Raw genomic sequence first — 27,005 nt, 5'->3', positions numbered from 1 at the left:
TTCTGACACTGGAGACAAAAATTCCAGCAGATTCTTCTGCTGTCTGCTGCACTTGGCTGGGTTCCAGGGAGCCTGCCCAGCTCATGTGGGAAAGAGAGAAAGATCTGCTTTGCTGGGGTCTTCTGCAGGGCTTTCATTCCTCTTCCAGGCCCAATGGGGGCAGCTCCAGTTCTGAGGACTGAAATACCAAATTGCCACCTTCTAACTGGCTTTCACTAAGATTTTGTATTTTCCAAAGATGAGGGCTCATGTATTTTTAGTTTATAGAAGATAACTTACTTCAGTGCCAGAGTTATAGATAGCAAAGTGGTAGGGCCTTTGCCTAGCATGTGGCTGACCCAGAGTGGACCAGACTTCCATCCCTGGCATCCCATGTGGTCCCCCTGAGCCTGCCAGGAGTGATTTCTGAGTGCAGAGCCAAGAGTAACCCCTGAGCAACACTGAGTATTACCAAAAAAAAAAAAAAATAATAATAATAATAAAAATAAAAAAATAAAAAAGAAAAGAAAAGAAAATAAGATAACTTACTAAATTCAGACACTTGCTTATTCTTGCAACCCTAAAATAGTGCCTGGCATCAAAGATTGAATAAATGGGGACAGGAGCAATAGTGCAACAGCTAGGACATTTATCTTGCAAGCAACCAACCTGGGTTTGATATTTAGTACCCCATATGGTTCCTCTAACTCCATCAAGAGTGATTCCTGAGCACAAAGCCAGCAGTAAGTTCTGAGTACCACTGAGCAGCACACACACACACACACACACACACACAAAGCAATAGTACAATAGGTAAGGCATTTGTCTGTATGCAGTTGACCTGGATTTGATCCCCGGCACCCCATATGGTGCCCCAGCTCTGCCAGGAGTAAATCCTGAGCACAGAGCCCGGAGTAACTCTTGAGTATTGCTGGGTGTGGACCAAAAACAAAAAAGTAAAAAAAAAAAAAAAAAGGCAAATCACAATTTTGAGAAAATGCAAGAATAAAATTACCTTATATACAACTTGATTAGAAACTGTAAAATGTGGGGCTGGAGAGACAGCATGTAGGTAAGGCATTTGCCTTTCATGCAGAAGGTCATTGGTTCGAATCCTGGCATCCCATATGGTCCCCTGTCAGGAGCGATTTCTGAGTGTAGAGCCAGTAGTAACCCCTGAGTGCTGCCAGGTGTGACCCCCTTTCAAAAAAATAACAACAAAAAACCCTGTAAAATGGGGGCTGGAGCGGTGGTGCAAGTGGTAGGGCCTTTGCCAGTTGGCTAACCTAGGACGGACCACGGTTCGATCCCTGGCATCCCATATGGTCCCCTAAGCCAGGGGCAATTTCTGATCATAGCCAGGAGTAACCCCTCAGTGTCACAGGATGTGGCCCAAAAAACAAAAAATAAAAAACCTGTAAAATGAGGGCTGAAGCGATAGCAAAGTGGTAGGGCATTTGTCTTGTACGCAGCTGACCCAGAATGGACCTGGGTTCAATCTCTCTGGTGTTTCATATGGTCCCCTAAGACAGGAGTGATTTCTGAATACATAGCCAGGAGTAACTCCTGAGCATCACTGGGTGTGGCCTCAAAACAGCAACAACCAAAAAAAAAATTGTGAAATGAGGGCCAGAGTGATAGAATGCAGGTAGGCTATTTGCCTTGCATGAGAGCAAGGTTGGATTTCCGGCATCCCATCCTCAACCTCCACCAAGATTAATTCCTGACCCCAGATCCAGGAGTAACCCCAGAATGCCACCAGGAGTGGCCCAAAAATCAAAAGGGATAAATAATAAAACCTGTAAAATGAAAAAATGCAGATTAAATAAAAATTAATCAGTTAAATTATTCAAAAGATTAAATGGTTGGTGATATAATTTTATTTATTTTATTTTATTTTGGGGGGCCACACCCAGTGGCTTAACTCCTGGATCTGCACTCAGAAATCGCTCCTGACAGACTTGAGGGACCATATGGGATGCTGAGGATCAAACCTGGGTCTGTCCCGGGTCAAAGAACTAATGATGGGGCTAGAGAGATATTATAGGGATTAAAGAGTTTGCCTTGTATCTCGCTCACTCTGGAGCACCACACATGATCTCTCCCAGTACAGCCAGGGGTTACTCCTATACACAGCCCCACGAATAGCCCTTGAGCATGCCTAGTTATGATCTAAAAACAGAGACAAAGAACTTGTGGAGCACAACGGTAAAGTGTTTGCCTTACACAACCAATCCAGGACAGACGATGGTTCTGAGCGCCACCGGGAGTGACCCAAAAACCAAAAAAAGAAAAAAAACTTTTGTAATAATTGTTGGACTAATATGCAGGATAATTATAGCCCTTAGTGTCTGGAAAGAATTTTAATTTTATCAAGAGGAGAAAAATATGGTCAAATATTGTGTTTTGATTATGACAAATCTTCAGTTACCCTGCACCATCCAGAAGTCCAAGCTCTCTCCTATCAGATATTCGGTTTCAGTTAATGTCACTGCCTGCTGTTCCCTGGGGAAATGAAAACTGAGCAGAACAATCCATCCACGTCCGTAGTATACAGCTAAGTCTGTGCTGGGGCATCTATCTCCTCTGAAAAGGTGGCTGTACTGTCCCTGTGGAGGTCTCACCCTGATTGTGCATCCGCTCTCTGTCCTCACTCCTGCAGTCTGTCCTTGCTTTCCAGCAGCCCCAGATTTTCACTTTCCATTGGATTCTTACCATCAATATTGTAAATGTTCTAATGACGTCCATTAAAACAAGAATAAAACCACTGACCAGGGGCCGGAGAGATAGCATGGAGGTAAGGCGTTTGCCTTTCATGCAGGAGGTCATCGGTTCGAATCCCGGCGTCCCATATGGTCCCCCGTGCCTGCCAGGAGCAATTTCTGAGCCTGGAGCCAGGAATAACCCCTGAGCACTGCCGGGTGTGACCCAAAAACCAAAAAAAAAAAAAAAACCACTGACCATAGTGATAGTATAGCACAGTGTTTTTTTCAACCACTGTGCCTCGGCACACTTGTGTGCCGTGAGATATTGTCTGATGTATCATGGAAAAAATTCCAATTTCATCCGTAACATGAAGCTTTGGCTCACAAATAGACCATTTATTAGATTCTTATGATTCATTTCATAATAAAGTAATTATAAAATAATTTCTTTGTTTTTTTTGATTCCTACTCAAGAGAATGACTTTTTTTTTTTTTTTTTTTTTTTTTTGGTTTTTGGGCCACACCTGGTGACGCTCAGGGGTTACTCCTCGCTATGCACTCAGCAATCGCTCCTGGATTGGGGGACCATATGAACCACAGTACTTCCTAGGCTAGCTCGCGCAAGGCAGACACCTTACTGCTTGTACCACCACCCCGTCCCCGAAGAATTACTTTATATATAGCTAATATAGGCACAAAGTTAAAATTTTTTAGCATTTTCTATTTTGAGGGGGGGTGGTTTTTTGGGCCACACCTGGTGGTGCTTAGGGCTTACTACTGGTTATGTGCTCAGAAATCGCTCCTGGCTTGGGTGGGGGACCATATGGGATGCCAGGGGGTCGAACCATGGTCCGTCCTAGGCTAGCACTTGCAAGGCAAATGCCTTATGTCCAGCGCTCCGGGCCCCCCCCCTTTTTTTTTAACATTTTGTAATGGTGGTGTGCCCCGTGATTTTTTTTTTCATGAAAAAAGTGTGCCTTTGCACAAAAAGGTTGAAAAACACTGGTATAGCAGGTAGAAAACTTGTTTTGCACACAAACAATCCAGGTTTGAATTCCTATGTGGAATGCCAGGAATTGAACCTAGGTCAGCCCTGTAAAAGGCAAGCACTCCACCCACTGTACTATCTTTCCAGCCAAAATGATGGAACTCTATTTGTTTTTTGTTTTTGTTTTTTGGTTACATCCGGCAGCCCTCAGGGGTTACTCCTGGCTCTATGCTCAGAAATTGCTCCTGGCAAGCTCGGGGGGACCATATGGGATGCTGGGATTCAAACCACTGTCCTTCTGCATTCAGGGCAAATGCCCTGCCTCCATGCTATCCCTCTGATGAAACTCTTAACCTCCAGAAGAGGTTCATGTATACTGCATGAACTACTTTGCATAGTGCACTTAGTTTTGTTTTGTTAGGCTTGAGGTTCTCAGGGTCTGTTTCTGATTCAGGACTGAAGAAATAATACTTGATACCAGGGATCAAATTAGAATTTACTGCCCATGGGGGCCAGAGTGATCGTACAGTGGCTAGGACGTTTGCCTTGCACTCAGCCAACCTGGGTTCGATCCCCGGCATCCCATATGGTACCCTGAGCCTGCCAGGAGTGATTTCTGAGCACAAAGCGAGGAGTAGGCCTTGAACACAGCCAGTGTAATCCAAAAATATATTATAGACAGCATTTGCACATACTTTAAATCAGTATCTTTCTCTTTCTTTTTGAAGTCTAGGTGCAGCCTAAATACCTGGACACCCTCTGTCCTCATAAAGATCACTAGATGCTTGAATAAAGCTTCAGCATGAAGTAACATATAATGGCAAATACTGATGCTTCAAGGAGCAGAAGAAAATTTCCCCAGAACTATGGTAGAATATATTCAGAAAAAATGCTTGCAGGAAGAATATGAAACCCAGCCCTCTGCCTTGTTATTAAATCATGACACTCACTGGATTACAAAACTGAACTCATCTCAGTTTCCCAGGCAAGAACAAACTGTACTTCCTCTTGTCCCCAATATCAGTTTAGGCTACAATAGCTTTTATAGCTCCATTTCCCCCAATAATTCAGCCTTCATCTTTTGATCTCTTTCTCTTCCTCAGATCCAAAAAGGCATTTGGTTGATTGGCCAAGTTTTGTTTATTTTGTTTCTGCAAACAATCTCACAATGCTCTTCTCTCTCTCTCTCTCTCTCTCTCTCTCTCTCTCTCTCTCTCTCTCTCTCTCTCTCTCTCTCTCTCTCTCTCTCTCGTGTGTGTGTGTGTGTGTGTGTGTGTGTGTGTGTGTGTGGTGGGTGGGTTTGGTGCTGGTGTTGGTGTTGAGGTTGGCCAACATCAGACTATGCTCAGGACTTACCTGTTCTCTCTGATCACTCCTGGTGGTACTCAAGAGATTGAACAGTAAGCTGCATGCAAGGTCAGTGCCCTACCAATTGTACTCTAACCTCATAACTGTCTACTCCTCTCCTTTTCCTCCCTTATTTTATTTTTTTAATTTTTTAAAATTTTTGGCCTATACCCAGCAGCTCTTAGGGGTTACTCCTGGCTCTGTGCTCAGAAATGGCTCCTGGCAGGCTCCAGGAACCATATGGGATGCCACAGATCAAACTCAGGTCCATCCCAGTTCGGCTGCATGTTAGGCAAACCCCCTACCTCTGTGCTATCTCTCCAGCCCTTCCTTTTCCTCCTCCTCCTCCTCCTCCTCCTCCTCCACCTCCTCCTCCTCCTCCTCCTCCTCCTTCTCTATATGGGGTGCCACGGATCGAATTTAAGTTGACTGTGCTCAAGGTAGGCTCCTTACCTGATGTTTTATTTTTCCAATCCCCTAGCTGTCTTATACCTTAGAAGCTAGCCTTGCTCAGAGCTAACCAGCTTTCTCTATTTGTTGCAACAGTCTCTCCACAGAGCTCTCTGTGCCCTTCTATTCCTTCATTCTGTGTCTGGTAGAGTTTCTATTGTATTTAAGACTCTGGTTATGCTTGGTCTGGAGCAATAGTACAGTGGGTAAGGTGTATACCTTGCATGTGAGACCCAGGTGAATATCTGGGATCCATATGGTCCCTAGCCCTGCCAGTAGTAAGTCTCCTGAGCACAAAGTCAGGAGTCACTTCTGAGAATCACCAGGTGTGGCCCCAAACAAAACAAACAGAAAATACTCTAGTGATTCTTCATTGTATAAGTGAGCAGCTGTTCCTAAAGCTGGTTGCCTGAGCATCACAATCTATGTTGCAACTTCTTAACACTATTGGGTCAGGGGAAGGGCTCCATCAAGGTAGATTTTCTCCTGTGGTGCCCTCTGGTGGCACCTTCATACAGTGACATCTTCATTTTACCTGCATGAGTCTGAGATTTTTCTTGGTTTGTTTTTGGGTCACACCCAGAGGCACTCAGGGGTTACTCCTGGCTCTGCACTCAGAAATCGCTCCTGGCAGACACGGGGGACCATATGGGATGCCGGGATATGAACCACCCTCTGTCCTGGATCAGCTGTCTGCAAAGCAAGCATCCTACCACTGTGCTATCTCTCCAGCCCCTCTTTCTGAGATTCTAACTTAGTGGATCTACTTATTGCTTGGAGAAATTACTAGCTTAAAAAATAAAATCGGAGGGCCGGGCGGTGGCGCTGGAGGTAAGGTGCCTGCGCTAGCCTAGGACGGACCACGGTTCGATCCCCCGGCGTCCCATATGGTCCCCCAAGAAGCCAGGAGCAACTTCTGAGCGCATAGCCAGGAGTAACCCCTGAGCATCACAGGGTGTGGCCCAAAAACCAAAAAAAAAAAAAAATAAAAAAAAAAAATAAAATCGGGAGGGGGGGAGAGATAGCATGGAGGTAGGGCTTTTTGCCTTGTATGCAGAAGGACAGTGATTCGAATCCAGCATTTATATGGTCCCCCGAGCCTGCCACTAGTGATTTCTTTCTTTCTTTCTTTCTTTCTTTCTTTCTTTCTTTCTTTCTTTCTTTCTTTCTTTCTTTCTTTCTTTCTTTCTTTCTTTCTTTCTTTCTTTCTTTCTTTCTTTCTTTCTTTCTTTCTTTCTTTCTTTCTTTCTTTCTTTCTTTCTTTCTTTCTTTCTTTCTTTCTTCTTTTTTTTTTTTTGGTTTTTGGACCACACCCGGCGGTGCTCAGGGTCCTGGCTGTCTGCTCAGAAATAGCTCCTGGCAGGCACAGGGGACCATATGGGACACCAGGATTCGAACCAACCACCTTTGGTCCTGGATCGGCTGCTTGCAAGGCAAACGCCGCTGTGCTATCTCTCCGGGCCCGACACTAGCGATTTCTGAGTGTAGGGCCAGGAGTAACCCCTGAGCACTGCCAGGTGTGACCCAAAAACAAAACAAAACAAAAAAATAAAAAATAGGGGCCGATGGGCCGAAAAGGTGGCGCTAGATGTAAGGTGTCTGCCTTGCAAGCGCTATCGTAGGACGGACTGCGATTAGATCCCCCGGCGTCCCATATGGCCCCCCCAAGCCAGGAGTGACTTCTGAGCATCAAACGGGTGTGGTCCAAAAAAAAAAAAAATAAGGGCCGACGTGGTGGCGCTAGAGGTAAGGTGTCTGCTTTGTCAGCGCTAACCTAGGATGGACTGTGGTTCCATCCCTGGCGTTCAATAGTTCCCCCAATGGCCCCCCCAAGCCAGGGGCAATTTCTGAGTGTTTAGCCAGGAATAAACCCTGAGCATCAAACGGATGTGGCCCAAAAAAACCAAAAAAAATAAAATAAAATAAAATCTGGGATAGAGCGTTAGTACAGAGAAGAAGGCATTTGCCTTGCACATAGCTGACCCAGGACTGACAGTGTGGTTCCTGTCATCCTGTCATTCCTGGCATTCCAGGCGCCTGCCAGGAGGGATTTTTGCCAGGAGTAACCTCTGAGCACTGCCGGGTGTGGTCCAAAAACCAAAAGAACAACAACAAAATCTGAAGTGTCTTGTAGCATTAGGGATTGGAGAAGTAACACAGAGCTTAAGGACACAGGGAGTTTGTTTGCATGTGTTCAACCTGGGTTTGATCCCTGGCACCTGAACCCTGCCAGAAGTAATCCCTGAACACTACTGGGCATGGCCCAAAGACTAAATAAATAAATAATAAAATTAATCAATTAGGGGCCTGAGCGGTGGCCTGGAGTGGTAAGGCATCTACCTTGCTGGTGCTATCCTAGAACAGACTGTGGTTCGATCCACCGGCGTCCCATATGGTCCCCGAAGCCAGGAGCGATTTCTGATTTTGCGTCACCGGATGTGGCCCAAAAGAAAAACAAACAAAAAAATTAATGAATTAAAATAACTAATAGACATTTTTTTTTTTTTACTAATAGACATTTGCTTCATTTTTCTTTTTGGTTTCTGGGTTACACCAGTGCTCAGAAGTCTCTCTCAGCATGCTGGGAACCAAGAACTCACAAGAACTCACTTACACCTATTAGGCTATTGCTTACACCATTGAGCCTATCGTGCCCGCCCAGAGAGCATAGTGCTCTGACTTTAATCCCTGCTGCCAACTAAAATTCAAAATAAATAAAATGTCAAAGGAAAATAGGCATCAACGTAAAAGAGCTTTCCAGTAGCCAAATAGGATGATTTGAACTATAAAATAGCATATTGGGGGCCAGAGAGATAGTACAATAGGTATGGTGCTTGCTTTGCATGAAACTAGCCCAGTTTCAATCCCCAGTATCCCATACGATTCCCTGAGCCTACCAGGAGTGAACCCTGAGTGAATAGCCAAAAGCAACCCCTAGGGGCCTGAGTGATAGCACAGCAGGTAGGGCAGTTACCTTGCATGGGCTGACCTGGGTTTCATCCCCAGCATCCCAAATGGCCTCCGGAGCCACCAGGAGTAGTTTCTGAATGCAAAACCATGGGTAAGCCCTTAGTGCCACTGGATGAGGCCCCCCCAAAATAAAATAAAATAAAATAATCCCTGAGAATTGCTGGATGTGGAACAAAAACAAAACCAAAGGGAAAAAACAGCATACTGTTAGATTACAATCCAAAGTAGCACAAGTACTTATACTGATATCAATGATTAGATACATGAATGATATAGAAAAAAATGCATTTTTCAGGAGCACTTAATGCATAGGAATGCATTTCCTTGAAGGAGGAGGCTATGTTTGGAGTAAAAAAGATAGTATAGTGGCCAAGGCATTTGCCCTGGGCACTGCTGGGTGTGACTCCAAAACAAAAAAAAATTGTTTTTGTTTTTAAGCCACAGCCAGAGATGCTCTGGGGTTATTTTCATTCATCTCTGCACTGAGACTGCTGTGCTTGGGTGACCATACGGGATGATAAGTACAAAATCCAGGTTGGCCTCATAGTAGAGTCAGCACCTTACTGGCTGTATTATTTGGCCAACAATAAATTTTATTTTTGGTTTTAGGTCCACACCCAGCGGCACTCAGGGTTTACTCCTGGCTCTGCACTCAGAAATTGCTCCTAGCAGGCTTGGGAGACCATATGGGAACCCAGGTCAGCCTCATGCAAGGCAAATGCCCTGCCACTGTGCTATCGCTCAGGCCCCCAACAATAAAAAAAAATTTAAAGAATGGGGCCGGAGAGATAGCATGGAGGTAGGGCGTTTGCCTCACATGCAGAAGAATGGTGGTTCGAATCACAGCATCCCACATGGTCCCCTGAGCCTGCCAGGAGCGATTTCTGAGCATAGAGCCAGGAGTAACCCCTGAGCACTGCCGGGTATGACCCAAAAACAACAACAACAACAACAAAATTTTTTTTTAAACGGGGCTTATCACACAGCAGATAGTGCATTTGCCTTGCATATGACAGACCTGGGTTCAATCCCTGGCATACCATTTGGACTCGCAAGCCTGCCAGGAGTAATCCCTGATCACCCCCAGGTGTGGGCCAAAAATAAAACAAAAGAAAAAATTTTAAAAATAGGAGGCCGTGTTTAACAGGATGTGGCTCAGAGATAGTGCCTTGTGGGCTTCAGACTTTGAGATCTATCCCAACCTCACCCTTTTCAGTGAGTTCATTTGCCATCCTTACTGTTGAGGTCCCTGAGGCAAATGAGTATGACCTTGGTTTTTTTTTTGGGGGGGGGGCATCCGTTTGACGCTCAGAGGTTACTCCTGGCTAAGCGCTCAGAAATTGCCCCTGGCTTGGGGGACCATATGGGACGCCGGGGATTGAACCGAGGTCCTTCCTTGGCTAGCGCTTGCAAGGCAGACACCTTACCTCTAGCGCCACCTCGCCGGCCCCATGAGTATGACCTTAATGAGACTGGAAATGATTGTGTTTGGGACCCTAGCACTATCTTAACCACAAGGCCCATTACTCTGTGCTTATTGACTCAAAAGGAGAGGTGAAGCCCTACTTTTGAGAGAGATAGTGTCTCTCTGACTCCTAGGGATGCAGAAGCAGGACATTTGCCAGAAAAAAAGAAATCAATCTAGGAAACTGCACTAAACCAACTTCTGAGATGATGAACCCCAGTCAGTGCTCACCCTTCACTGAGTTTCTATCATTTTATTTTATTTTATTTGGGGGGAGAAGGTTGGGGACCACACCTGGAAGTGCTCAGAGGTTACTCCTAGCTCTGCACTCTGGAATAACTTCTGGCAGGTTTGGGGACCATATGGGATGCTGGGGATGGAGTTCAGGTCAGCCTAATGCAAAGCAAATGCCCTTTCCACTGTGTTATTGCTCTGGCTCCAAATTTCTCATTTTAATCATAAAAATTATGCCCAAGAGTAGCAATTTTACATGCTATTAAGATGTGTGACATGTATAAAAGAATATCCTATTCAGTATTTTTTTTTTTTTTTGGTTTTTGGGCCACACCCTGTGATGCTCAGGGGTTACTCCTGGCTATGCGCTCAGAAGTTGCTCCTGGCTTCTTGGGGGACCATATGGGACGCCGGGGGATCGAACCGTGGTCCGTCCTAGGCTAGCGCAGGCACCTTACCTCCAGCGCCACCGCCCGGCTCCCTATTCAGTATTTTTTAATTCAATTTCTTATATTTCCCTAGGGCCTAGGCTATGTACTTAGGTTATCAGTCCCTTCTAGCTCCTCCTGTCTTTTTAAAAATAATTCCTCAGGGGCCAGAGTGATAGAACAGTGGTTAGGGCATTTGCCTTACACACTTGACCAGAGTACAGATTCAATTTCTGTGTTTTTTTTTGGGGGGGGGGTCACACCCAGCAGCACTCAGCAGTTACTCCTGACTCTATGCTCAGAAATTGCTCCTGATGGGGCCTGAGAGATAGCATGAAGGTAGGGCGTTTGTCTTGCATGCAGAGGATGGTGGTTCGAATCCTGGCATCCCATAAGGTCCCCTGAGCCTGTCAGGAGCAATTTCTTTTTTTTTTTTTTTTTGGTTTTTGGGCCACACCCGGTGACACTCAGGGGTTACTCCTGGCTATGCGCTCAGAAGTCGCTCCTGGGTTGGGGGACCATATGGGACGCCGGGGAATTGAACCGCAGTCCGTCCAAGAATAACACAGGCAAGGCAGGCACCTTACCTCTAGCGCCACCGCCCTCCCCCTAGGAGCAATTTCTGAGCGTAGAGCCAGGAGGAACTCCTGAGTGCTGCAGAGTGTGCCCCCCAAAAAATATCGCTGCTGGCAGGCTCGGGGGACAATATGAGATGCCGGGATTCGGACCACTGTCCTTTTGCATGCAAGGCAAATGCCATACCTCCATGCTATCTCTCCGGCCTCAGATTCAATTTCTGGCACCTCATATGATTTTCTGAGCTCACCAGGAGCAATCCCTGAGCCTAGAGCCAGGAGTAACTTCTGAGCACCATGAGGTATGACTCCTCAATTTGTTCTTCAACCTTCGTTCAGAAACGCAGTTTTTTCACCATCGTGCTCAATGCTCTGACCACACAGGAAAATGTCTGGCATGAGTAAGGACTGGTAACATTCACATTGAGTACTTACATAACACAGATGCTCTTGTCTCTTCAGTTACATGAGGCAGCCGTCAGGCCCTGTCTGAAGTCCACTTGTTCTTCGTGGTATGGAAACTGGTCCCCACCACCCAAGTCCTTGGGGAGCCATGGACTTAGGTTGGAGCAATGAATTACTATTTGACTTCACATTATGGTGGAAGAAGGGAGTGAGTTTATATCGGGAGATGCTTCAGACTTTCTTCTGGCTCTATTCTTGGGGATCATATGTGGTACCAGGGATTGAACCGGGGTACCCACAAATTTTATCTCCTGTATTATCTCTCTGGCCCATCTTTCTCATGTTCTTGAAAGAAAACCTTTAGATTCTCGTGAAGCTTCTCCTTTCCTGAGTGATCAACCCTTCTTTGGGTGTGTCTCACTTTCTCAATCTCAAAGAGCTCAGTCAGTGTTTGTATCTCAAAAGGATGTGGTCTTGGACTGGTGTGATAGTACAGCAGATAGGGTGTTTGCCTGCACGCGACTGACCTGGGTTTGATCCTAGGCATCCATAAGTCCCACGACCCTGCCAGGAGTGATTTCTGAACTCAGCCAGGACTAACCCCTCAGCACCACTGGATGTGGTTCAAAAGGGTGGGGGGGATGTGGTATTAATGCCTTTGAGCTACCTTAGGGTTAGAGACAAGGCAATTTTCTTTTTCTTTTTTGTTTTTGAGCCACACCTGGTGATGCTTGGGGGTTACTCTTGATTCTAGACTCAGGGATCACTCCTGGCAGGCTGGGGGAACCACATGGATGCCAGGGATGGGACCCAGGTTGACTGTATGCAAGGCAAACACCTTATTTGCTGTACTATCACGCCAAACCCTAAGAGTAGGCAACTTCTTGGTTTTATTTCCCCAATGACTCATAACCAGCACTCCATGCCAATTCTATCTGCCTGTCACTGAGTGGGAGGAAAGTAGTGAAAAGAGTGAAGTGGGAAACTCAGCCATAATCAAGTGGGAGTATAACCTGGCTGGTCTAACAAGTGATCAGCTGTTCTTACTGTGATGTGTTAGACTAGGAGTCCTCAAACGACAGCTCACCAAGGACATTTATCCTGCCTGCCAGGTGTTTTTGCAGGCAATGCCTGTCCTGATTAGCAGCATACTCATTAGGGGACCACAGTGCTCATGTGTGGGATGTGTGCCATACTCTCTGACTTCCCTCCTCTCTGTCTCTCGACTTCTCCTTAGTCTCAAGCAGGGGTCCTCAAACCAAACTCACCAAAAGCAGACCCATAGTTCCCATTGAAATAGTGGTAAGTTTGTTGATTTAATTTTACTTGTTATTTATGTTAAATGTTGTATTTGTTCCCATTTTTATTTTATACTTCAAAATAAAATATGTGCAGTGTTCATAGTAATTTGTTCATATTTCATATTTTTTATAATCTGGCCCTCCAACAGTCTAAAAGACAGTGAACTGGCCCCCTAATTAAAAATGCCTGAAGATCCCTGTACATGTCTAAGGAATTCTTTTTAAAAACCTGTGGAGCTGACTGCATACTTTCATGTAGAAGGCCTAGGTTTGGTTCTTGGCACTACCTGGGCCACTGAGAACTACCAGGATTGCCCCCTGAGCATAGAATCAGAAATAGCTCTGAACACTGATAGGTGTGGCACAAAAGGGTCATTCCTGATCACAAGTCCCTGAGCACCACCCAAACAAAAAGCAAAGCAAAAATCTAAGACACAGGGGCTGGAGTGATAGCACAGCAGTAGGGCATTTGCCTTGCACACAGCTGACCCGGAACAGACCCAGGTTCGATCACGGGATCAGAACGCAGAGCCAGAATAACCCCTGAGCACTGCTGGATGTGACCAAAAAAAAAAAAAAAAATCTATGACACAAATATCAGACATGCCCAAACAAAAAGATACACTACAAAACAGTTGACCCACTGCTCAAATTTTCAAGGACACACACACACACACATACACACACACACACACTACTACTATTACTACTACTACTACTACTACTACTACTACTACTACTACTACTACTACTACAGAGGTTAGAATTGAGATATGACAACCAAATGCAATGTTTGGATTCTAGAGCAGAAAAAAGGACATGAATAGAATTAATATTAATGTGCTAGGACCTGGCACTCAGATAGTGAGAGAGCAGGGGCTCATACAAGGCCCTAAATTCAACCCCCAACTCTGTACAAGGAGCATCAGTAGGTATGACCCTGGGCCCCCAGCACTGCTGAGTCTGAGCAGCATCACTGAGCTGACTGATGTTGCCGAGTAGTCACAGGTTCCCTGGAGTGCTGCCTTGAGAGGCCTCCCAAATTAACATACTCATGCTGGTAATTGATATTCTTTTTTTTTTTTTTTGGTTTTTGGGCCACACCCGGCGGTGCTCAGGGGTTACTCCTGGCTGTCTGTTCAGAAATAGCTTCTGGCAGGCACGGGGGACCATCTGGGACACCAGGATTCGAACCAACCACCTTTGGTCCTGGATCGGCTGCTTGCAAGGTAAATGCCGCTGTGCCTTATAGCATCTATTCTAGTAGAAACAAAACTCATTATCTTATTTAAAATGTAGGGTACAGGCGCCAGAGCGATAGCACAGAGGGTAGTGCATTTGCCTTGCACATAGCTAACCCAGGTTTTTTTTGGGGGGTGGCCACACCTGGTGATGATCAGGGGTTACTCCTGGCAATGCGCTCAGAAATCACTTCTGCCTGGGGGACCATATGGAATGCTGGGGGACGAACCATGGTCCGTCTCAGGCTAGCATGGGCAAGCCTTACTGCTTGCACCACTGCTCCGGCTCCTAACCCAGATTTGATCTCCATCCCACATGGTCCCCCAAGCCTGCCAGGAGTGATTTCTGAGCACAGAGTAACCCCTGAGCATCGATGGGTGTGGTCCAGAAACAAAAATAAATAAAATAAAACAAAATGTAGTGTTCAAACACAAGCAAGCTGATTAGTAAGTGTGTGTGTGTGTGGGGGGGGTGTCCAATAGCAGCAGTCACGAGGCTAGTCAGCCAGATCAATTAAAAACAGATTAATACGGGCCCGGAGAGATAGCACAGCGGTGCTTGCCTTGCAAGCAGCCGATCCAGAACCTAAGGTGGTTGGTTCGAATCCCAGTGTCCCATATGGTCCCCTGTGCCAGCCAGGAGCTATTTCTGAGCAGACAGCCAGGAGTAACCCCTGAGTACCGCCAGGTGTGACCCAAAAAAACAAAAAACAAAATAAATAAATAAACAGATTAATACTAATTCATACTATTCTTCCTTTTCCTAAAATGAGCTGAACTACTCCTGATCACAGCAGAATTATTAGCATAAAAACAACAGCCTTCATTTTGGTCGATTTCTCTGTTTGGGTGTGATTATTGAAATAGTTGTCCCCAATTATACTTATTTTTTTCTCTTCTTTTCTTTTCCTTCGTTATGTGCTATGCCATGTTTCTTATTTCAAGACCATGGCGTGTTTTTGGTTTGTTTGTTTGTTTTTGTTTGTTTGTTTTGCTTTGTTTTTCGTCTGTTTTTTGTGGTGCTTATCGATATAGCTGGAGTCCTCACTGGATAATTGACACTTTTTTTGGTACTGGTGGAGTGTTTCACCTTCTTTCTCTCCTTCAGCTCCCAAATCGATGATGAGAGCCTCTAGAAGGATTCCACCCATTTTGGGAGTATTAGACTCTTACCCCAGTTTATTTATCTTCTCCTTTTCAGGCAAAACCACGCAACTTGAACTAGCTAGTCCTGCCTACAGTTAGAGGGGGAGATAAGGGAGGCATCAAGACCAACCAGGTGCAAGACTACTAAGTAGTGGGTTGGATACAGAGGAGACCACATATTCTAGCCGCCCTGGGGGTGAGGGAAGAGGAAATGGGAGGTAGGACAAAAACGGAGGGGTAGGGAGGACAATTTGGTGATGGGAATCCCCCCTGATTTTATGTAAATATGTACCTAAAATGTTATTGTCAACAATATGTAAGACACTATGATCAAAATAAAAATTACATTAAAAAAAAAAGAATGAAATAAACTAATGATAAAAAAAAAAAAACACAACAGCCTTCCTCCAAGGAAGCGCAAAACTTTCCCAGTTTTTTTTTTTTTTTTTTTTTTTTGGTTTTTGGGCCACACCCAGTAACGCTCAGGGGTTACTCCTGGCTATGTGCTCAGAAGTTGCTCCTGGCTTGGGGGACCATATGGGACACCGGGGGATCGAACCGCGGTCCGTCCAAGGCTAGCGCAGGCAAGGCAGGCACCTTACCTTTAGCGCCACCGCCCGGCCCCAACTTTCCCAGTTTTAAGAGCAGTAAATTTAGCCCCCTTTTGTTCTGGAGCAGGACTTCTGTCCAAGGAATCTAGCTGAGATTAGAGATCTAGCATTGTTTTTAGCTATTTAATAGACATCCTCAATCAGCTGTCCCTAGCTCCAGTAAAATTAGCAGAATTGAGGCCCCTTTCCCATGCATCCCCCAGATGTTCTCCCAATCTGACATGTGGGCCCTCTGCACTTCGAGTCCCTTGGACTTGCCAGCCCTCAGCACTGAGTCTTAATAAGTCTGTCCTTATACTTTCCTCTCTATGTCCTCTGTTCTGCACAGCGACCAGCCACCTAACAACCAGATGCTGGAGAATAAGAAAAAGAAAGGGATGAGGGCCAAAAAACAAAAACAAAAACAAAAAAAAAACCCCACAAAACAAACAAACAAAAAAAACACCTTGCTTTGATCCCTGGCATTTTACTCTTCTGAACTTAATCAGGATTGACCCTTGAGCCTTCCAGGAGCGATTTCTGAGCACAGAGCTAGGAGTAACCCCTGAGTGCCGCTGGGTGTGACCCAAACCCCCACCCCTCAAAAGGAGTTGGTTCTGAGAACAGCTGGGTATAGTTTAAAAACAAAACCAAACTAAAATATCTGGCTTCTGGTTCCTTACCGAATCCTTTCTGGTTCTGGAGGCTAGCTTTTGCCAGGCATGGGATTTGGGGAGGCTCCAGGCTGAAGGACTTCTCCCTATCTTGCGGAGGGGGGTGCTGGGAGGCTTGGCAGGCCCTCAGCCATCCCCCTCATTCTCCTCTGGACTCGAGGCCTTCCCTGGGTGCCGGCCTAGGTGGCCAGAAGTGGGTGCCAGGTGGATTCTATAGGGGTCCTCAGGTCCCCCCCACCTACACTAGGTTGGAGGGGTACGGGGAGGAGGGCGGGCAGTTGTTGCACTGGGTTGTGTTGGGGCATTCATTGGCAATTGGCTTCCATTTTAAAAACTGCGCGAGGGTACTATATATTGATAGTATTCTATGCATATTTTTACATATGCATAATATCCATCTTGTATTGTGCCCTTGACACTGCCCTACAATGTTCATTTCTAGTCCTTTACTGCCTCAGTACCAACCATTATTTCCCCCCATTTACCCTTTTTACCTTCAATACCGTACAGGTCAAATCACAGACCAAAGTTGTTCACTAAATTTAACACCCACCCAACTATTTCAAAATTTCCCCTCTATGTACTTGTTTTGTCTATTCTTCTCTTTGTTATCTGTTTAATAATGAAGTCTGTAGAAGTGTCCCTCCATTTAAAGTTTATGTTAGAACCAAGTCAAGGGGATTGTTGGACTTGTTCTAGCATCCCCATAGGCACCAATCACGCCATGTGGTATTGTTCTTCCTTTGCATAGGCACATTAAAATGGGAAATTACTATATATACAAACACGTTCTTATCTAATAGAGATGGGAACACACAAATCTTGTAATGCAGTGGGACCTTACACCCTGAACATTGTCATAATGACCTCAGAAGAACAGGCATTGTCCATTTACCCCTGAACCAGGGATGCCATCTACAAAACAACTACAATTGTGTACAACATCACCTGAAAACAATCCTCTATTGGGGAAGACCCTACCACTGCTCTGGCATAGACCTACTCAACAGAGACTTCCCTTAACACCCAGAAGACTTAACAACAACAACAACAACAACAACAACAACCTGCTTTCAGGACCAAGCTCTCTGCATCATCGTCTAATAGTCAGGTGAAACTAAAGGACACTCCACATCAGTCTGACTTTGATGTAGGATATGGACATATTCCAGGATCTTTAGCTACGGAAACCTGACACCAACAACAGTGACTGTGTGAAAAATAAAAGTGTATTGGCACTACAGACTTGGGTTGGACAACCTCATATGCTTGGAGTCTAGAGTTGGTCTTATGCCAAAGAACTTCAGGGGTAAGGTCAATTTGTATTTAAGACAAGGTTTTTCCTTTCCATGTCCCCTATATTTTGCTGGGCCTATGCAAACAATTGCCACTCTAACACCTTCTTTGCTGTGCTCCTTTGACTCATCCTTAATGAAATAATGTATTGTGATCAACTGTGTCAACAATGATATAGCCTTTTTGTTTTGTTTTGTTTTTTGGGTCACACCCAGCAGCGCTCAGGGGTTACTCCTGGTTCTACACTCAGAAATCATTCCTGGCAAGCTCGAGGGACCATATGGGATGCCAGGATTCCTGCATTCAAGGCAAATGCCTTACCTTCATGCTATCTCCTCGGCAATAATATAGCCTTTAATGTTAAAGGAGTTACATAAATTTTGTGGCTTTAGATTGCTTTGTGTACTGCTAAGAAATGTTATAATGTACTACAATCTGGGGACTTGAGGGACAAAGTAATTGTGCATGTGTTTTGTTTTATTTTTCTTAATGTTTTTTGACTGAAAATAAGAATTCCATTTATGGGTGATTGTCTTCCCACTGTAACTTCACCTTGTCCTCTCTCTTTGCATCTTTGTCTTTATAATTAAAAAAAAATCTAAAAAGAACAGGATATGAAGAAAGGAATGAATGAGGGACCACACAAGAGAAACATTTTTTTTTTGTGGATCACACCCAGTGGCACTCAGGGGTTACTCCTGGCTCTGTGTTCAGAAATCACTTCTGTTAGGCTCTGGGGACCATATGGGAGGATGGGATTTGAACCTCCGTTGGTCCCGGGTTGGCCGTGTGCAAGGCAAACGCTCTACTGCTGTGCTATCTCTCTGGCCCCAGAAAACATCTTCTTCTTCTTCTTCTTCTTCTTCTTCTTCTTCTTCTTCTTATTATTATTATTATTATTATTATTATTATTATTGGTTTTTGGATCACACTCAGTGGTGCTCAGGGGTTACTCCTGGCTCTATGCTCAGAAATCACTCCTGGTAGGCTCGGGGGACCATATGGGAATGCCTGGATTCGAACCACCGTTCTTCTGCATGCAAGACAAACGCCTTACCCCCATTCTATTTCTCCTGCCCCCAGAAAACCTCATTTTTGCCTCTGTTTTGGTCACTATCCTTTATACTGATACAATAAAAGAAGATATAAAACTAACATTTTTTTATTGAGGGGGTTGGGTCACACCCAGCAGTGCTGACCCAGTGTGACTCTGAGCCCGGAAATTGCTCCTGACAGGGATGGGGTACCATATTGGCATGCCGGGATTTGAACCACTGTTCATCCTGGATTGGCTGTGTGCAAGGCAAACATCCTACTGCTGTGTTATTTGTCCTGCCCTAAAGTTTTCTTTTTGAAAATCTTGAAATTGCTTTCTGCTTCTGGGATAAATGCTTCTGCAGAGAGGTTAACTCTTGCCTTGCACATAGATGACTCAGAACCAATCTGATTATAGTCAATTAAATGTTGCTGTAGGGGCCAGAGAGATACCACATCGGTAGGATGTTTGCCTTGCATCCTGACAGACAGTGGTTCGATTTTCGGCATCCCATATAGTCCCCCAAGCCTGCTAGGAGTGACTTCTGAGCACAGAGCTAGGAGTAACTCCTGAGTGCCACCGGATGTGACCCAAACCTCCTCCCAAACGATACTGCAGCCAATCTGATTTTAGTTAATCAAAATGATTACTGTAGCCAATTTACTGTAAAATGATATTGATAGCCCATCTGATTGTAGTTAACCACAGTGTCTGTAGACTACCTGTAGTTAACCATAGTGTCTGTAGACTACCAAAATGTTATCAATACCATCCTTAGAGGAGAGTTGCACTTTGGGGGGGGGGGTTGGGTCACACTCGGTAATGTTCAGGGGTTACTCCTGGCTATGTGCTCAGAAATCGCTCTTGGGGCCGGGTAGGTGGCGCTGGAGGTAAGGTGTCTGCCTTGCAAGCGCTAGCCAAGGAAGGACCGCGGTTCGATCCCCCGGCGTCCCATATGGTCCCCCCAAGCCAGGGGCGATTTCTGAGTGCATAGCCAGGAGTAACCCCTGAGCGTCAAACGGGTGTGGCCCAAAAACCAAAAAAAAAAAAAAAAAAAAAAAACAGAAATCGCTCTTGGCTTGGGGGACCATATGGGACGCTGGGGGATCAAACTGCAGTCCGTCCTAGGCTAGGGTGGGCAAGGCAGATGCCTTACCGCTTGCGCCACTGCTCCAGCCCCAAGTTGCACTTTTTTGTCTAGCTTTTCAAGGAGAACTTCCTTATTTTTAAAGATGTGTTAGGTCAAGAAGCACTTAGGGGAAGCTGAAGGATTGACCTCCAGTACCAGATGGTTATCTGAGCACTTGATTATACTACTGTGCAGAAGTGTTTCTCCCCATTACACCTTCTGCACAGCAGCACGTGGCCTCTAAACAAAAGAAAAATTGATTTACTATACCAAAGATGTCCTACTTTTGGCTATTCTGGGTCAGTTTTGTTCCATATGTGGCTCAGTAAACTGGGGAGCAAGGGAGGCAAACTTTTCTTTTTAATAATATCTTTATTTAAGCACCATGATTTAGGGAGGCAAACTTGAGAAAAGAGTGCTTCCTCCTCTCTGCTCAATTCACCTCAGCCACCATCACTCAGGGAAATGCCTGAGCTAAAATAAGTCTTAGGTAGTATTCAGGAGACCATATATGGTACCTGGAATCTAGCTGTTCAGTTGCATAGATGTAAGCATCTAAGCCCCTGTACACGGTCAATCCTACCCAGTGTCAAAGTGACACTATATAGTACAGCAAGTACTAGCCACGAACCTGGTCCTCCCCAGCCCACCATAGAGCCCTGCAAAAGTAATACCCGAGCACAGAGCCAGTAATAAGCCCTGAGTACTGCCAGCTGTGGCCCAAAGTAAAATTATATTCCCCAGAGATTTGCTTATTGTCATTTAATATGAGATCATTCTGACCAGGCCTGGGCCCAAGAGTGCCACAAAGCATGGCATGCCAGCCCTGCGGTGTTGTTATTTATTTATTTATTTATTTATTTAATTTATTGTTTATTTTTGGTATTCCTGGCTTTGCTCAGGAATCGCTCCTGGCAGACTCAGGGGACCATATGGGGATTCCAGGGATGGAATCCACGTCAGACCCAGGTCAGCCGCATGCAAGGCAGATGCCCTTCCGCTGTACTATGGTTCCAACCCCTGCTATGAGTGTGAGCTGTCCAACCCCTGCTATGAGTGTTGAGCTGAGGCCACGCCCACGCCCCTCTCCTATTGGCCCACGGCTTCGCCACGCCCACACTGCCATCTCCTATTGGTTCTCGCCCCGCCCCGTGGCCATGCCCCGCTTCCTTGCGGCCCTGTGGGGGCATGCACTCCTTTTCCCGCCATTTCTAGCGTCATGAGGAGGCCTGGAGCGTTTGGGTGAGACCAGGGACTCAGGGACACGGGCAGCAAAGCGAGCAGGAAAGGTAGGTGGAAGAAGTCCTACGGAGGTGAAATTTCCATCCGCACAGAAACCCGAAGGGTCTGACCCGCAGAAACCCTGTTCCCTGCTCCTTACCCAGAATTCATCCTTCCACCCCTGAGGCACAGGCCCCTCAGCAGAGTGGGCCAGCCAGGTGTGGGTGGGCCGAGTCCTGCTGAAGTTTTATTATTATTATTTATTATTATTATTATTATTATTATTATTATTATTATTTAGGCCACACCTGGTGACGCCCAGGGGTTCCTCCTGGCTGCGCTCAGAAATTGCTCCTGGCAGGCTCGGGGGGGCCATATGGGACGCTGGGATTCGAACCACCATCCTTCTGCATGCAAGGCAAATGCCTTACCTCCATGCTATCTCTCCGGCCCCCCATCTGGAGTTTTATAAGGAGCAAAAACCAGAAATCTGAAATTAAGGTTCTGGCAGCGGTGTGTGTATGCCTTTGAATGAAACTACTCATTTAGGACCGGAGAGATATCACGGAGGTGGGGCGGTTGCTTTGCATGCAGAAAGACGGTGGTTCGAATCCCGGCATCCCATATGGTCCCCCGAGCCTGCCAGGAGCGATTTCTGAGCGTAGAGCCAGAAGGAACCCCTGGGCGCTGCCAGGTGTGACCCAAAAAACAAACAAAATAGAATATCAGGGCCTGGAGCAATAATACACAAGGTGGGGCCCTTGCCTTGCATGTAGCCTACCTAGATTTGATTTTCAGCACTCAATATAATTCACTGAGCACTGCTGGGTGTGACCTGAAGCCAAAAAATAAAAAGTAGAATATCAGGGACTAGAAAAATAGTACAGGGGCTAAGGGTATGCTTGCTTACGACAGATCCCAGTTTTATTTCTGGTACTATACATGCTTCCACCCACCCCATCCACACCTACACACTTTTAGGGGCCACTTCTGAGCACAGTCTGGAAAAGCACTTGAGCATCTCTTCCCACCAAAAAGAGTAGGGAATATTGGGAGTCAGATAGTTAAGTGGGCTGAGTTTTTGTTTTGCTTGTGGGAGGACTGGTCTTGAGTCCCAGAACTAGCTAGTTTCCAGGCAATGTCAGGGTGCAGATCCTGAGCACTGAAATGAGAATAGCACAGCCAGGGCCGGAGAGATAGCACAACAGTAAGGTGTTTGCCTTGCACGCGGTAAACACAGGACTGAAGATAGTTCAATTCCCAGCATCCCATATGGTCCCTCGCCTTCCAGGAGCAGGAGTGATTTCTGAATGGAGAGCCCTGCTGGGTGTGATCCAAAATAAAAAATAAAATGGGGGGCCGGGCGGTGGCGTTAGAGGAAAGGTGCCTGCCTTGCCTGCGCTAGCTTTGGATAGACTGCGGTTCGATTCCCTGGTGTCCCATATGGTCCCCCAAGCCAGGAGTGACTTCTGAGCGCATAGCCAGGAGTAACCCCTGAGTATCACCGGTGTGGCTCAGAAACCAAAAAAATAAAAGGCAGTAGCTAAGCAGACATTGTTATATAGGTTTTTGTGGGAGGGGGGAATCAACTCCAGCAGTGCTCAGGGATTGCTCTTGGCCCTATGCGTAGGGATTATTCCTGGAGGTACTCAGGGAATCATATATGGTGCTGAGGATCTAACCAAAGTTGGATGTGTACAAGACAAGTGCTTAACCTCAGTACTATTTATCTGGCCTTAATTCTTTTTTTTCTTTTCATTTACCCCAGAATGGATTGGTTTCATTGCAACCAGTGTTTCCGAAAACAAGGGGACCATTTCTTTGTCACCAGTTGTGGCCATATTTTCTGTAAAAAATGTGCTACTCAGGGTAAGTGACTTAACTGTTTTTATATTCAGAAGAAAATATTTTAACCGAGAAATAATAATAATGAAATGTTTTCTATGTAATTTAGAATAAAAATGTTCTTATTGGCCAAAGGTAGTGAGAATAGAATAGGGAGTGCCGGATTGATAGCACAGCGAAAGGGCATTTGCCTTGCATGTGGACAACCCGGGAAGGACCCAGGCTCAATTCCTGGCATTCCATATGGTCCTCTGAGCCTGCCAGGAATGATTTCTGAACACAGAGCCAAGAGTAACTTCTGAGCACTACTGGGTGTGGGACCTCCCCCAAAATACCACAGGCTAGAGAGATACTATAGCAGGTAAATTCATGCAGGCAACCTAGGTTAGATCCCTGGCATCTCATATGGTCTTCTGGGCACTATCAGTAGTGACTCCTGAATTCAGAGCATCACTGAGTGTGTCCAAAAAACAAACAAACAAACAAACAAAAGAGGCCAGAGGAATAGCACAGCGGTAAGGCATTTGCCTTGCACGTGGCCAACACTGGATGGACCCTGGTTCAGTTACCAACTTCCCATATGGTCCCCCAAGCCTGCCATGAGTGACTTCTGAGTGCTGAGCCAGGAGTAATCCTTGAGCGCCACCGGGTGTTCTCCCCCACCCAAAAAAAAAACAAACAAAAACACCATATGAAACTTTATTATGGGAATTAGAGGAATACATTAATAAAATGATTTAGGGGCCAGAGAGATAGCTCAACATTCTTAAGTGCATGCTTTGCCTGCAAGAGACACAAGTTGAGCTCTGGCAGCACATAGTCCCCTAATATTAATGGGAGTGATTCCTTTTTTGTTTTGTTTTGTTTTGTTTTGGGACCACACCTAGCTGTGCGTGGGGTTACTCCTGGCTCTGTGCTCAGAAATTACCCCTGGCATGGGGCCAGAGCGATAGCGCAGTGGTAGGGCTTTTGTTTTGCATGCGGCTGACCCAGGACGGACCACAGTTCTATCCCTGGCGACCCATATGGTTCCCCAAGCCAGGAGTGACTTGAGTGCATAAACAGGAGTAGTCACTGAGTGTCACTGGGTGTGCCCCCTCCAAAAAACAAAAACCAAAAAAAACAGAAATTACCCCTGGCAGGCTTGGGGGATCATATGGGATGCCAGGGATTGAACCTGGATCTGTCCCAGGTCAGCTGCGAGCAAAGCACATGGCCTAACCCTCTGGCCCCCAGGAGTGATTCCTGAGTACAGAGCCAAGAGTATTTCCTGAGTACAGGCAATGTGTACCAAAACCAACAATGGAATGATTAAGTAAATGTATATTCACTAATTAAACATCGAAAGATACTTGTTAGTGTATTGAGGTTTGTGGTAGAGAAAGATTTAAGATTATCATCAAAGTTAGAAAGAAAACAAATTAAGAGTAATGGAGGGGCCAGAGAGATAGCACAGTGGTAAGGCGTTTGCCTTAGTCGCAGAAGGATGATAGTTTGAATCTTGGTATCCCATATGGTCCCCCAAGCCTGCCAGGACTGATTTCTGAGCGTAGAACCAGGAGTAACCCCTGAGCGCTGCCAGGTGTGACCTTCCCAAAAAACCCAAAAAACAAAAACAAAAAAAGAATAATGGAGCTGGAGGGCTGGAGCAATAGCAAACTGGTAGGGCTTTTGCCTTGCACACTGTAGACCTAGGATGGCCTGGGTTCAATCCTTGGCATACCATATGGTCCCCTGAGCCTGCTAGGAGCTATTTCTGAGCGCAGAGCTAGGAGTAACCCCTGAGTGTGCCACCCCCAAGAAAAGCAGCATAGGGGGTGTTCAGGATAACAAAGACAAAATCCATTCCGTGTCTCTGTGTGTGTGTGTGTGTGTGTGTGTGTGTGTGTGTGTGTGTGTGTCACACCCGACAGCGCTCAGGGGTTACTCCTGGCTCTACTCTCAGAAATTGTTCCTGCCAGGCTTGGGGGACCATATGGGATGCCGGGATTTGAACCACCGTCCTCATGCAAGGCAAAGGCCCTACCTTTATGCTATCTCTTCAGCCCCCATTTCTGTTTTTTATTTGTTCTTCATTTGTTTAAGTAAGCTAAGACTTATTCCTGGCACTGTGCTCAGGCATTGCTCCTGGTGGAGCTCAGGAACCAAAAAAAGTGCTGGAATCATTGGGGTCAGAGCGGTAGCACGGTGGTAAGGCATTTGCCATGCGAGTGGCCAACACAGGACACACCTTGGTTCGAATCCTGTCATCCGATACGGTCCCTGAGCCTGCCAGGAGCAATTTCTGAGTGCAGAGCAAGGAGTAACCCTTGAGCGCTGCGGGTGTGACCCAAAAACAAAAAACAAAACAAAAACTTACTGGAATCAAACCCAGGTGGATTGCAAGCAAGACAAACTCTTTGCTGTATTAGCTTTCCAGTCCCAAGGCTTATTTGGACCACACCCAGCACTTCTCAGGGTTTCCTCTGATGCTGACCTGACTTCCATCCCCAACATAGTCCCCAGAACACCACTAGGAGTAATTCCTGGAGCCAGAGTGATAGCACAGTGGTAGGGTGTTTGCCTTGCATGGTGCCAACCTGGGATGGACCCAGTTCAATCCCCTGCATCCCATATCCCTGAGTCTGCCAGGAGTGATCTCTGAGCACAGATCTAGGAGTAACCCCTGAATGGTTCTGGGTGTGGCCCAAAAGCCAAAAATTCCTGAATGAAGAGCCAGGAATAACTTTTGAGCATAGTTGGATGTGGCCCAAAACCAAAAAAAAAAGTGTTTTCGGGCCCGGGGAGATAGCACAGCGGCGTTTGCCTTGCAAGCAGCCGATCCAGGACCAAATGTGGTTGGTTCGAATCCCGGTGTCCCATATGGTCCCCCATGCCTGCCAGGTGCTATTTCCGAGCAGACAGCCAGAAGTAACCCCTGAGCACCGCTGGGTGTGGCCCAAAAACAAAAAACAAAAAAAAAGTGTTTTCATATGTACATTTTTACTTACATCACAATCCAATGATGTAATTATTGGATTGGACTCACTTAGCAAATGAAATATTGATTCTGGGGCCGGAGCAGTGGTGCAAGCAGTAGGGCATTTGCCTTGTATGCGCTGACCTAGGACAGACCATGGTTCGAAACCCCAATATCCCATATGGTCCCCCAAGCCAGGAGTGATTTCTGAGTGCATAGTCAGGAGTAACCCTTGAGTGTTACCGGTATGTCCAAAAAGAAAAATTGATCTGGCAAGATTAGTAAATTGGGGACTGGAGCTACAGTGGGTAGGGCACTTATCTTACTTACATGCAGCTGATCCATGTTCAATCCCTGGCACCATGTAATTATCCCCCAAGCCTGCCAGGAGTTGTCCCTCAACACAGAACAAGGTGCTCTAAGCACCACCCTAAACCCTGAGAAAAGAATAGTTAAGTGATGTGGATTCAGAAAGATAATACTGAAATAAGTTGTTTGCCTTGAATGCAGCTCATCCTGGATATTCCCAGGAGTGATCCCTGAGCTCAAAGCCAGGGGTGAATCTGAGTATCACTGGATGTGGTTCAAACACCAGTTCTCCCTCCAAAATACAAATAATTGGTATTCTTTTTTGGGGGATCACACCTGGAAGTACTCAGGGGTTATTTCTGGTTCTGTGCTCAGAAATTGTTCCTGGCAGGCACAGGGAACCATATGGGATGTTGGGATTTGAACCAACATTGGTCCTGGGTCGGATGCTTGCAAGGCAAACGCCCTACCACAGTGCTATCTCTCCGGCCCCAATAATTGATATTTTTTTTTTTGCTCTTCCCTGCACTCACAAATATAGGCAATCCAATTTTGAATAGTCATAAGCATTGTTCATCACTCATAGAAGACCACTGAACATTTAAAAAGAAAGACAGATTGGTTATGGGACTGGGCAGATGGCTCTGTGGACTAGAGTACATGCTTTCCAGCTCAGGAATTGCTCCTTAGCACTATTAGGTGTGGATAAAAA

General features: G+C 45.8%; 1 protein-coding gene across 1 annotated transcript in view; it reads left to right on the top strand.

The window, feature by feature from the left end:
- Window positions 1-22,949: 22,949 nt before the first annotated feature.
- The window catches only part of RNF212B (ring finger protein 212B), a 52,866-nt gene continuing 48,810 nt past the window's right edge, over window positions 22,950-27,005 (top strand). The window contains exon 1 of the mRNA XM_049768975.1: window positions 22,950-23,049. Within this exon, the coding sequence (XP_049624932.1) occupies window positions 22,950-23,049 (100 nt within the window). The remainder of the gene's footprint in view (window positions 23,050-27,005) is intronic.

Source organism: Suncus etruscus, chromosome 2, assembly GCF_024139225.1.
Source record: "Suncus etruscus isolate mSunEtr1 chromosome 2, mSunEtr1.pri.cur, whole genome shotgun sequence".
NCBI lineage: Eukaryota > Metazoa > Chordata > Mammalia > Eulipotyphla > Soricidae > Suncus > Suncus etruscus.
Note: the sequence above shows the minus strand (reverse complement) of the source record. Positions and strands in the feature narration are given on the sequence as shown.